General features: G+C 28.7%; 1 protein-coding gene across 1 annotated transcript in view; it reads left to right on the forward strand.

Annotated features, from left to right (window-relative positions):
* LOC143226012 (serine/threonine-protein kinase unc-51-like) overlaps positions 1 to 11,902 on the forward strand; it is a 116,367-nt gene extending 104,465 nt beyond the window's left edge. The window contains exons 23-25 of the mRNA XM_076456384.1: positions 1,455 to 1,502; positions 3,110 to 3,200; positions 9,147 to 11,902. Of these exons, the coding sequence (XP_076312499.1) occupies positions 1,455 to 1,502; positions 3,110 to 3,200; positions 9,147 to 9,220 (213 nt within the window). The 3' untranslated portion in view covers positions 9,221 to 11,902. The remainder of the gene's footprint in view (positions 1 to 1,454; positions 1,503 to 3,109; positions 3,201 to 9,146) is intronic.
* Positions 11,903 to 12,238: the final 336 nt, after the last annotated feature.

Genomic DNA, 12,238 nt, shown 5'->3' on the forward strand with positions numbered 1-12,238 from the left:
ATTTCTCTGACTTGTGCTGTTTTCACATAAGTTGTGACACTGGATTGTTCATTATTTATGATGATCAGTGAATAATGTTGCTACCATACATGCTTTTATAATAAATGTTTTTTACATTACTAATAACACTATGTAACAAAATTTTTACTTTTTCTTGTTCCTGAGCAGAAAGTGTTATTTCCCAATTACTTATGCCTAAAGTAAATGGAAAAGACCTATTTTTCTCTTCAAACTTTGCTTTTGTAACCTGGGAGCATATAATGAAAACATGATGGGAAACTATATTTGGGGACTGAGATATTAAAGTGATTTACATTACAGTCGCAAATCTTGAAAAACTACTCACTTCTAAACATTTTTGTGTTACTTTAGTATAAATACATGTAAGTCTTGATTCATATATTGTTTTATTCATATTTTATGTAAATGAAAATGTGCAAATTTGCCCGTTTTTACATAGAAAATAGGTTAATTTCTAAATTTCATTATCCAGGTCACAAAAGCAAAGTTTGAAAGGAATAATGACCATTTTCTGTACTTTTACAACATAAACAATTAAGAAATAATGCACACCATCCAGGAACAAAATTTGTGTTGCATTGTGTAATAGCTTGTAAGGGGTGCTGCTTCTGTACGAGTCCTAATAGTTGGTAGTTCACAACTTATTATGATCAACAAAAAAGAAATGTTTATTAAATAAGTTATTGTGACAAATGTACTAAGTTTTCTATAAATAAATTTTTAGCTATTTTTACAATTTAAAACAATTTCTTATTCTACTAGCTAGAATACCCATCACCTGGATGAAGGTTATGTGAATTTATGATTAATGAAAGGTTATTTTAGGACATGAACAGTTGCTTCTCTTATATGTAATTGTAACAAAAACCAAAAATGCCTATAAAAACTGCAAAATACAAAATGTGAAACTGCAACCTTCCATCTATTTACCCATGGATCCAACAAACTTTCATGCCAAATTTGGTGAAGATCCATCAACAGAAGGCAAAGTAATGGTAAAAATAAATAAAAATAGTCATAAAAACCACAAAACATAGAGTTTGAAACTGTAAATTTGCAGGTGTCTATCTTCCTATGGATCCATTGAATCTCCATACTCAATTTGGGTGAAGTAGTGGTAAATAAACACTCATAAAAAAAACTGCAAAATTGAAAATTTATATGTACCCTTGCATAGATCTAATATCTCTACTTCAATTTTGGTGAAGATTCATCCACACATTGTAAAGTAGTCACATGAGCATTCTGCAGACAATAGACAATACTATTATATTTATAGTGATACAAATTAATTGATTTGCAGTAACACACTTCAGCAGTGATATTTCTACTACATCTCACTAGAATAGCCTATTTAAATTATAAATTAGGATTGTTATGTTTTTTTACCTCTATGTAATCAGTGTTTAATTAGTGTTTGTTATTTCTTGAAGTGCCAGTCAGCTGCACTGGTGGAGCTATTTGGGAAGAATCCCAAAGAGGTAAGTTTCAACTTTACTATATTAATAAGATTTAGTAACATTGTTCACAACTGTTATTTGTTAGTATTGTTTAGTAACTGAAAGCAACACTGATTTTATTTGTTGTTATTAAGAACATATGGTAGTGTATCTTAAGTAAGGCACATCATAAGCGAGTTTGTTTATTATATATAATCCAATTACCTATAAGCAATGATTAAATTGTTTAGTATCAAGTTAATTTTCATAAATTTCAAATAACTCACTTAATTATAACAGTTATTTAATCAAAATTACAGTTAAATTAATTGGCACTGAAATAAATAATTGAAGTTAGTATTTCCAGTTATTATTTATTGTCCATGATTACTTCATCAGTTGATTAATCAAGATTCCATTTATTTCTATTGTCATGAAAATAAGCAACTAGTTAATATTATTGTTTCCAGTTAGTACTGTTTTTGATTATTCCAACCATCAATCAATTGAAAATGGTGTTGAAAATATTACTATTTTCAAGTATTCCAATAATTTATTAATTTGCTGCTTTCAAGTTTTATTTCCAAATTTTATCTTCCTACCTTTGTTGTGGAAAAGCTATTAAGACTGTCTGCCACCAAGGCAGCATCTATACTGTTTTTTCTTGTATATACTATGGTTTGAGGAATGTTAAAGTAATGAGTTAATGGGGCTATTGAATTTTTAGTTAATAAGCACTATAATCAACCAGCTCTAAGTATTGAAAATTAAGCTTAATTAATAAAATAACTTCAGTATATTTTTTGTTTATTATAATCTTTTTTGTTCACATTAGTGGTGGTGAGGCAATATTTATTAACACAGCATTAACCTTATTTACCCTGAATGTAATATATGCAAGCATTAGTTAATTCTGTTCTTGTGATGTGCCTGTTTGGTATTTAAAACATTTTATCACATGTCCATCTCGATGTTACTAGAAGAAAATTCTGTGATTTACTGACTTAAATTTTTTTCTCAACTAGAAATGGAACATATAGTAAGTTGAGATGGTGTTAGTTTTTACATGTATCTAGCAAAGTAACATTTCATAGTTTTACATGTGTTGCTAAGTGCAAAGTTTCAACTGGTAATGTAATATGTATGTATAATTGACTAAATATTTTAAATACTTAACATTACATAATTAAAGGTGGACCTTTATACCTTTATGTGTATAACACTATAGATATATACTGTACCTGTAATGAGCTATATTGACAGAATAAAACCACCAGAGGTCACATATGACCATTTGTAGTGATCAACTGAGTAATCAGTGGAAAATTAAATGACCAGTGGTTAAGAAAGTAACTTACAATACTTATGTTTAAAAAATAACATAAAAAATGATTGCAAGATGCTTATAGGCATAGGGTACAATAAGGATGTGGAGAAAAATAAAACAGGAAAGTATAAGGCAGTGCACACATGTAAATAGTGTAACAGAAGTCTTAATATTTAGTCAATTACTTGGGCCTTATTCCACTGTTTTCAGGACAACAGACTTTTTGTTTTGTATATAGGGTGTGGTTGCTCTTTCCTAAAGGTTATAACACTAGACCTGAGATTTCATTTTTGCATTATTTTTTTCTTTTTCATCTACTTAGTGTCTTCACCACTACCAAACAGCACAGATACTTCTTCATAGCCTATCATACCAGATCACAAATGAAGATGATAAAAAACTCCTGAACAAATGTAAGTTTCTCAAAACAAAATACAGATAGTATAGTGAATGGAACCTGTTATTATAATTTATTTTGTACAAGCCTCCAGTTTATTATGTTACATATTACAAATTGAAATGGCTTAAAATTTTAATTTAGAAGTTAATTAAGTATTGATATGTATCAAGTTTATGATATTTGCCAACAATATTAATGCACACAATTTTTTTCTTAACACAAATATATTTTAATATACACACAGTAATACAATTTATAATGAAGGTTGTTACAAGTAATGATTCTCATACAAAAATTTTACAAAGTTACAAACAATACTGATTCTTCTATCTGGTCTGGAACTGAATATTTTTTTGATAGTTCACAATGAGGAAATTACTCTCAAGTTGATATCAGTATAGTTCACTTAAGGGGTAGCTAGCTAGCACTACATTCTTGGCTGTTCTCATGTTAGTTTTTCCCAGCTAAAGTTATACAATATTTCTGTAGAAATATAAACAGCCAAAGTTGATTTTATGAAGTTAAATGATTTATAATGTTCAAAATCTATAAATGTTCCTGCTCAAATGTCTATAGTTTTCCAGTTAATAAGCACTTATCACAGTTATAGCTACCAAGTTTTATGTTATCCCAACTATAGCAAATCAACAATATAAAACTGTCTCTTTGTATTGCATTTGTTACCTTTTATAAGCTTGAGAGAGGTTATCTATAAATTTAAGCTAAGGCAATAATACTGGTATTTTTCATACATACTTTGTACATTGTTGATTTTTACACTCAAGAAATTTCCACAAATATAGTGAATAGGCAGTAATTTTACAATACACATGTAACAGTATAAGTTAGATGCAATTATGAATATATATTTACTAAAACAAACATACATATTAAAATAAATATATAATAGTATATCCATTGCATTCTGTATCAACCAATGTAGCATTTTTATTAATTACATGTTGTTCAGGTTTGATCAAAGTCATAGGTATACCTGTTAACCATTTTGCTAGGGCTTGCTATAATACATACAGGTTTGCAGAGGTGCCAACCATTACGATTTGAGTGTAATCATACAGACAAATATTACGACTTGTTGCAACTCCCAAATTATTATATGTTATATAGGCCCATACAATAAAGTGATAAATTGAAAGGGGTGAAAAGAAAATTTCTAGTGAGAAACAAATAAATTTTGATAATACATGAAAGACATAGTCCAAATGGTTACTTGCAATAATCATGTTTGTGCTTGAGATATGAAAAATATTTGTACCTCCCACGTCTACCAAAAATTTGATTGTGGTGCTTCTCCATACTGGGTATGTGGAGGAATCCATAGTTATATCGTCAGTGATTGTCAGCCAATCAGCGCTCGCATAGGTGGGTATTTCTCGTTTTCTAAGCAGCATAGAAACACCAGTGCGATTATTCATAAGATGGATAAAAAAGAGGCCTCGTTCATCAGATTGTCTTGTTTCTGGCAAATCTAAAAAGACTAAAACTGTGAATCAAAAATTTAGGAAAGAGTATAGTGGAAAATGTCCAGTCATTGCATCAAAAGTCAGTGACAGTCATGCGTTTTGTACAGTTTGTCACATCGATTTTTCTGTAGCACATGACGGGATAAATGATTGTTCCAGATATACAAAATCGGCATCTCACCAACAAAAGGCTGAGGCGAAGACAAAAACAATACAGATAATGACATTTATGAATAAGAATTCAGAATATGAAACCATAAATGCAGAAGTGATGTTCACGCAATTTGTCATTGCTCATAATTTACCCCTAGCTGTAGCCAATCATGCAGGACATCTATTCAGAAAAACGTTCCCAGACTTTGATATAGCGAAAAAATATGGCTGTGCTAAAACCAAAACTACATCCATTGTACAAATGTTGGGTTGTGAAAATGACAAAATGATTTCAAGCATACTTACTAACAGTGTTTATAGTTTAGCCACAGATGGATCCACAAGCATGGATGATGCAAAACTGTGTCCAGTGGTTGTACGATATCTGTACGGGCTCTGTCTACAATCATTACTCTCACTCATTTGAAATAGTTGGCATCTCTGAAGTTTGTCTACATATTTGTCATGTTAAATATTTGCACTATAACTTTTGATACATCATGTGTATCTTCAAAAAATTTATTTAACTTTTTGTAAAGATTAGAGGTTATTGTAAAAATGAAGTTTTTTTATTAAAGATTTGTTTGAATATATCAAGTTGTTTCATTACTAGTCTGAGTACAAAGTAATTTCATGCTACAGTTAAAAAACTATTCTTCATCCCAAAAATCTCAAATTGTTTGTGTAATCTCTAAAATATGCTAAATACATTTCAAAAGTTTATTTTTAATAAGAGTTTATATTTTGTTATTTTCAATACCTAACTAACTATGTCGGGTCTGTCACTTGACCAGTCTTGTAACTATGATAAAAATATTAGTTATGCTTTTATGATTACATATTATAACAAGAAAATACAAATGTTTAGTCTGAGTAGCTTAAGTATCATAATGCAATATAAATTTATATATTTATTATATTGACTTTCCAGTTATGCTTAACTGACATTACATAACTTGCTTTGATGTGGTGCATGTGCATTTAGGTCATGTATACAGTAATATAAAAACTGACATGTAGTCTTCCCTGTCTTGGCTGCCTGGCATGGCCAGGTGGTTAAGGCACTCAACTCGTAATTCAAGGATCGCGAGTTTGAATCCCTGTCACATCAAACATGCTCGCCCTTTCAGCTGTGGGGGTGTTATAATGTGATGGTCAATCCCACTATTTGTTGAAAAAGGAACTCAAGAGTTGGCAGTGGGTAGTGATGACTAGCTGCCTTCCCTCTAGTCTTACACTGTAAAATTAGGAGCAGCTAGTGCAGGTGGCCCTCATGTAGTTTTGTGTGAAATTCAAAACAAACCAAACCCTGTCTTGACTGTGTTTGAGTGGACTAGTATTTTGTTATATGCAGTCAGATTTCAAATATTATACATTTTATATGTATATAGATTATTGCTATATAGAAATAAATTATTAAACTTATTTTTCTTAAAATATAGAACAAAAGATAAAGTAAAGCAAATAATTATTTTTTCTAGCTATGGCTTTTGAACTTGCTTGGTGCTGGACATAGGTTGTAAGCATTTTAAAATTTTTGTCATGGAGGATATCAAATAAAAAATGTTTTTAGAATTTATATATACAGCTGAATAAACAAAAAATCATAAATTACACTGAAACCATAGAATTCCACTATAAATTTATTAACCTTAGTAACTAAGATGTATTCAGGTTTAAACATTTTGACACAACCTACCTACTTGAAATCTTGGTTCAGAAGAACTTAGTTGCCTTTTCACAGATTAAAATGGCTGAGAACACCACTGGGGCATTCTGTGCTGTCATTTAGTTATTCACATGTTATATATTGGAGTAAGTGTATGAGAGCCCTTTTCAAAAATGGGAAGAGGTGAATTGGGCCACTGTTTGATTCACTACATAAGCCATATCTTAACAAAATGAAAAGATATGAAGTTTGTACTTTATATTCTACCTTGTTAATATTATTAATTTGAATTCCTAACTTGTACAAAACTACAGACTTAGTATTTTGACAAAACAAACATCTAATTTTAACCAGTACTTCATTCAACATACCACATTACACTCAAAAATCTATAATTAGATGTGTTCTTGTAATATTTACTTTTAAATTAAGATATTAACTAATGTATAATATTAAAGTTTGAACTATAATCTACAAATTGATATCAAAGTTATTGACATAAATTCATAAAACAGTAGTTTAATAAATTTTTGAGTGCAAGTCAACAAACGCAATGATATGGCCTTTGAGCTGTGACCCATCATGAAAGGGTTAATCCTATAAATGTATAACGTTAATGAGATTTAATCTATTTAGACAAAACATATGTGTTTTTGTGTATAATTTGTATTTATTCCAGAATGAAAAAAGCATAGTTTATATTTATTTCCTAATATTTTATGGTGATTATGAAGTAGGTCAAATTGACAAACTCCAAATAACTATGGTAGATAAAATAATGGTCAGAATATAAAGTTTTACTGAAAACATGCAATTTAAATGTATTTGGGAAGTTTACTGATTGTACAAATAATATTTGAGAATTTTAGGGTAAAGAATAGTTTTTTAACCAAAACATGAAAATCACTTCATACTTGGACTAGTTACAAAACAGACTTATTATTTTCACATATAAATCTTTAATAAAAATACTTTATTTAGAAGAGTCTGATTTTTTTGTACAAAAGACTTGTAGTTTTACTGAAATCTCAAGTTTTGTTAAGGTACACATACTGCATCAATAGTTATAGTTTAAATACTTAACTTGTGTCTATTATATTGAGCCTTTCATGAAAGGGTTAGAAGTCATAAAAACATGTTTTACATTTAACACATACTTGCATAAAACTGCTATTGAAGAAACAGAAAAATAAATACAAACTGAAAGTTTCAAGTTCATATCAAATGGTGAAATGTCTAAATTAATCTGTGAATGTGTTATTGTATTCATTATTTCCTTGCTAATTGTTGTTGATATTCAAGTTAAAAATCTTACCTTTTTAACATGTTTTGACTTGTACTGCTTAGTTTTAAAATATTGTGCAATACAGCATACATTTCTGCTACATTTTTATTTCTCTGAATTATCTAAATTATTTCAGTTTGAATTTGATTTAGTAAATTCTGTAGTTTCACTGTTTAAACAATTGTACATTTTCAAATAAGGTCTATGTATTCATTTTTTTTCAAATCCCTCATTCAGAAATTTGATTTTAAAAATATGACAATACATTTTATATGATGCATATATCCTGTTTGGATGAGCAAATAAAGTGAATATTCCCTTTCAAAGAAAAAAGAATTAATTTAAAACTAAGGTTTAAAATAATTCCACATTCAACAATTAACTTTTACCCTCAGGAAAGATATTTTATGAGAATTGCATTAATCAACAGTGATTCTAAGTAGGTTAGGAGTATATCACAGCAAGTTGTAACATCTCGTCATAAAACTTTTTATGGTCATTAACATGGCTTCCAGCAGTTTCATAATTAAATACAAGGGTTTTGCATTAATTCTTTGAGTGTTCATATCTGTGCAAAATGAAGGTACAAAAGAAACATAGATTTCTGTTGTGACTTGCACTGCACATCAAATATTGGTGGAGTGAAAATAAGCCAGTAAGAACATTTGGGTATAAATAGGTAAACAATTCCAGCTCATGAGTGATTTAGATCTCTTACTCACATTGGCTGTAGAAGGGCCTCACCTCATTGCACTTGAAGTAGTAACCATGTTAACTGATATCAGGTTCTTTCTTGTACTTTAAGATAGTGCAGTTGTATGTGTGATGAATAGGTGGTGCTATTTGGAGAAAAATTAAAGTTTGCACAATTAAAAATTGGATGAAGAAACAAAAATAAGTATTATACAATTAGAGAAACTATTCATTCTATTTGGAATTTTATATGTTACTCTATTTCTGTTCAACACTTAACTATTTTAACATCAGCACCTTCACATAAAAAGAAAAAAATAGATTTCTTTATAAGATTATGTGTTTATTGTGTTTATTTTTACTTGATACTGATTTTAAAACAGCTCAACAAAATCTGGTATTGTGGCAGAAGAGACTCTTTGAGTACGTCTTGGATGAAATAATGTTCTTTATAGTTATTACCTGCTAGTATTATGTAATTTTTTTTTTACTGTGTACAAATATTTTTATTTCTGTAGAAACAGAGGTTACTAAACAACTTGAAATGTTTTATAGAAGTTCAGCTGATTATTAGCCAAATATGCATATATAATTTTAAAGTTCTTGTATACATTATTAACCTACAATGAAGGTAAATTTTATAATTTTTGTCACAACACTTTTTTCCTACAACAGACAGGGATGCTGTGGAGCGACGATTATTCTTACTGCACAGGCAAAGCCACATGAATACTTATGACAGAGTGTAATCTCCAGCTTATTGTCACAGACTCTTAGATAAACATTTATATGTATGTGTGTGTGTCTGTGTTATGGAATCTCAACTAATTCTACAGCTTTGCATGATCAATTCAGGAAACAGCCTACAAGTGGTATTTTGCTGATCAGTATATACATGTATATTTTGGGGGGTTTAACATTTTCTGGAGGACAGTTAAGTCTGAATTAATACATGAAAACTGAGCCACAATTCATGTGATTTTCTCAGTTTCTTTGCTTGTATTTGTGTTAATAGAAAAAAGAACTTTAAATTATGAGAAATGTGTTTAGTATTTACTTAACATATATTCGTACTTTGGTTTTCATTTTTCATCCAAGGATGTGTTTAAGGTAATCCTAGTTCATTATCATTACTGAAAAGATACAGTTTAGTAAAAGTAATAAAAAAAAAGAAAAGTTACATTAATTTGTGTAATCAAATGTTATATTTGAAATAAGCTGAAACAGTTAAGAAGGATATAATTTGGAAATACTATAATGATTACATGCAGCTAGGCCATGCTGAGTTATATAAAGTGGAAGACTATTTAAAAACATCTCATGGTAAAATTGAAGTATGTATAATACTACTAAAACTAGAAGCTAATGATTTCTTGTACAAAGAAAATTAAGTAGAATAAATAAATAAACATATAAAGAACTTGTTACATTATAATGTTTTGTACATTTTGCCCTTATCTGTACATATTAAGATAGATATTATTTAACACTACATAGCTTAGATGTTTCTTTGTATGAATGAATGACAGATTACATTATCTTACAAGTCTTGGTGTTCTTGTAAAATGTATTAAAAGTGAAACATTATTTCTATGTCTTATTAATATGACATTATTATTTAAATAAGCTTTTATTGGATTTGGTTATTTTAAGTTTGTTAGTTTGCAATGCTAATGTTTCCTGCTTACAACTACAGGCAGGAAGTTTCAGTTTTTAGCATTTAATTTGTATTCATATGTATTTTAATTATTAGTTATGAAAAACGTCAACACTAACTTCTGAAAAGAACTATTGTTTTGTTAAATAGGATGTGTTTGTAGATGGGAACACATAATGTAATATAAGAAATTAAATAACTCAAACTAATGTTAATTAACTATTCTCTTTGTTATGGAAAAACTTTATCTTTCAGAAAATTGGCTAATAAATAAGTATTAGAAAATCGAACAAAATAAGTAGTGCCATATAATGGAAAAGAATACATACCTGGTTGCTGGTAGTGTGATATCTTTTTACGTAAATTTATATATTGTTGTAACCTAGTCATAGAATATAACATTTTAATTTCTATAAAAATATATCATTTTTTAATTAGCTTATCTTTACTAAAAGTAAATTTTATGTTGTGTGTATGTTAACATTTATGTGTTATCTGTTTTAGCTACAGGGTATTAAAAAGGGTAAAATCATAATAAATCATTATGCTTTGTGATAGTATAGGTTTGGTCTACTGAAGAAACATGAAGTTAAAGTTGATTTCAAGAAAATGAAAACTTTTATATTTGACAATATTTCTTTATTAAATAATTTCCAAGAACTGATCTAAATTTACAAAAGAAAAATACAGATAGAAAATAATGTATAGAACTAGTTAGAACTGTAAAATTGCATAATGGCATTCAAAAAATTTTGAACATTAGCATATAAAAATTTTTACTATTTTTGTAGGTGATGCCATCTCATTGTATTTTTCAGTAAGTTTTATAAACCCTCTTATGTTGCTGTACTGAAGGAAATTTGATTTAATCAGTATAATTTAATACAGAGTGCAAGGAATTTCCTGTAAGTTAATTTAAAAGAATACAGCTGCTTAAACATTATAGAATCATTTTTACCTTTTGTCACATGTGGCCTCATTTATTTCTTTGTTTAGCTTTAATCTCAACACCTTTTCCTGTATTACACTCAACATATTTTTTAAGGGTTTACATTTTTCCAGTCATTTTTAACTGAAATATTTAGATATTTTGAATTCTGAAAAGAATATTTAACCTTGATTTTATTAACATTTCATTGACACCTTTGAAGTTTTTATATGTAATTTACACATTCCATAGTCTTTTGTATGACTTGATTGCTTTTTATATTTTTTATGGTACATATATGAGTTAATATGATGTTCTTTGAACAAACTGTCAGGATAAACCAACATTTTATATAATGAAAGCCCCATAATTTGTTATTGAAGAAAATAAAGATGCATCATATGATGTACCAAGTGCATTTGATGATCTAAAATAATTCATTGTTCAGTTTGAAAGCTATGTCTCTATAGACCATTTCAGTTATTAAAATTTCATGCAGACATTGCAAACAATACAACCCTACAAGCTTTTATCACTTTAATATTAGAAATTGCCTTTTTATTGTAAAACATACTTCTGATAAATATATTTATTATTAAAATGTTATTTAAAAAGTGAGTTTTCTGTTCATCCAAGTGTAAAAAGGAGACATGCACTCATAGAGTAAATATATCAAGCCTACAGTAGATGAATATGAAAGTTAAAGATGTTATGTGTACACCAACCATCACAAAATATTTTCTTGAATCAAATTCTCTGTTACTTCTGTGAGCTGCCTTATTTTCTTCACTAAATTTTGTTGTTGGTATAAGTAGCAAAGATAAAATAAAGATAGTAAGCATTGAGCGCATATGGTTTGGAACTGAAAGTTAATCACTTAAGCTGTTTCTAGCTATAAACACATCTTGATTTACACTGCTTGTTTGATTAAGTGTTCATTATCACATAATTTAGTACTAGACTTCTTGCTTTATAGCACAGTTTTTATGTTATCCATTCAATGGTTAAATTCAAATCAGTTATGTGTATATCAGTTTTCATGAAAGAGGGATCAGCACAAGTTTTTTTTTGTGGAGTCCCATAGAACAATATGTGTACAACTGACTAACTTTGGCAGTAATCTAAAATTTGGGTTTTCACTTTCATTTTTCAATTCAAAGAATTTTTTCCATTAGCAATCTT

This window comes from Tachypleus tridentatus, chromosome 1 (assembly GCF_004210375.1).
Source record: "Tachypleus tridentatus isolate NWPU-2018 chromosome 1, ASM421037v1, whole genome shotgun sequence".
Taxonomy (NCBI): Eukaryota; Metazoa; Arthropoda; class Merostomata; order Xiphosura; family Limulidae; genus Tachypleus; species Tachypleus tridentatus.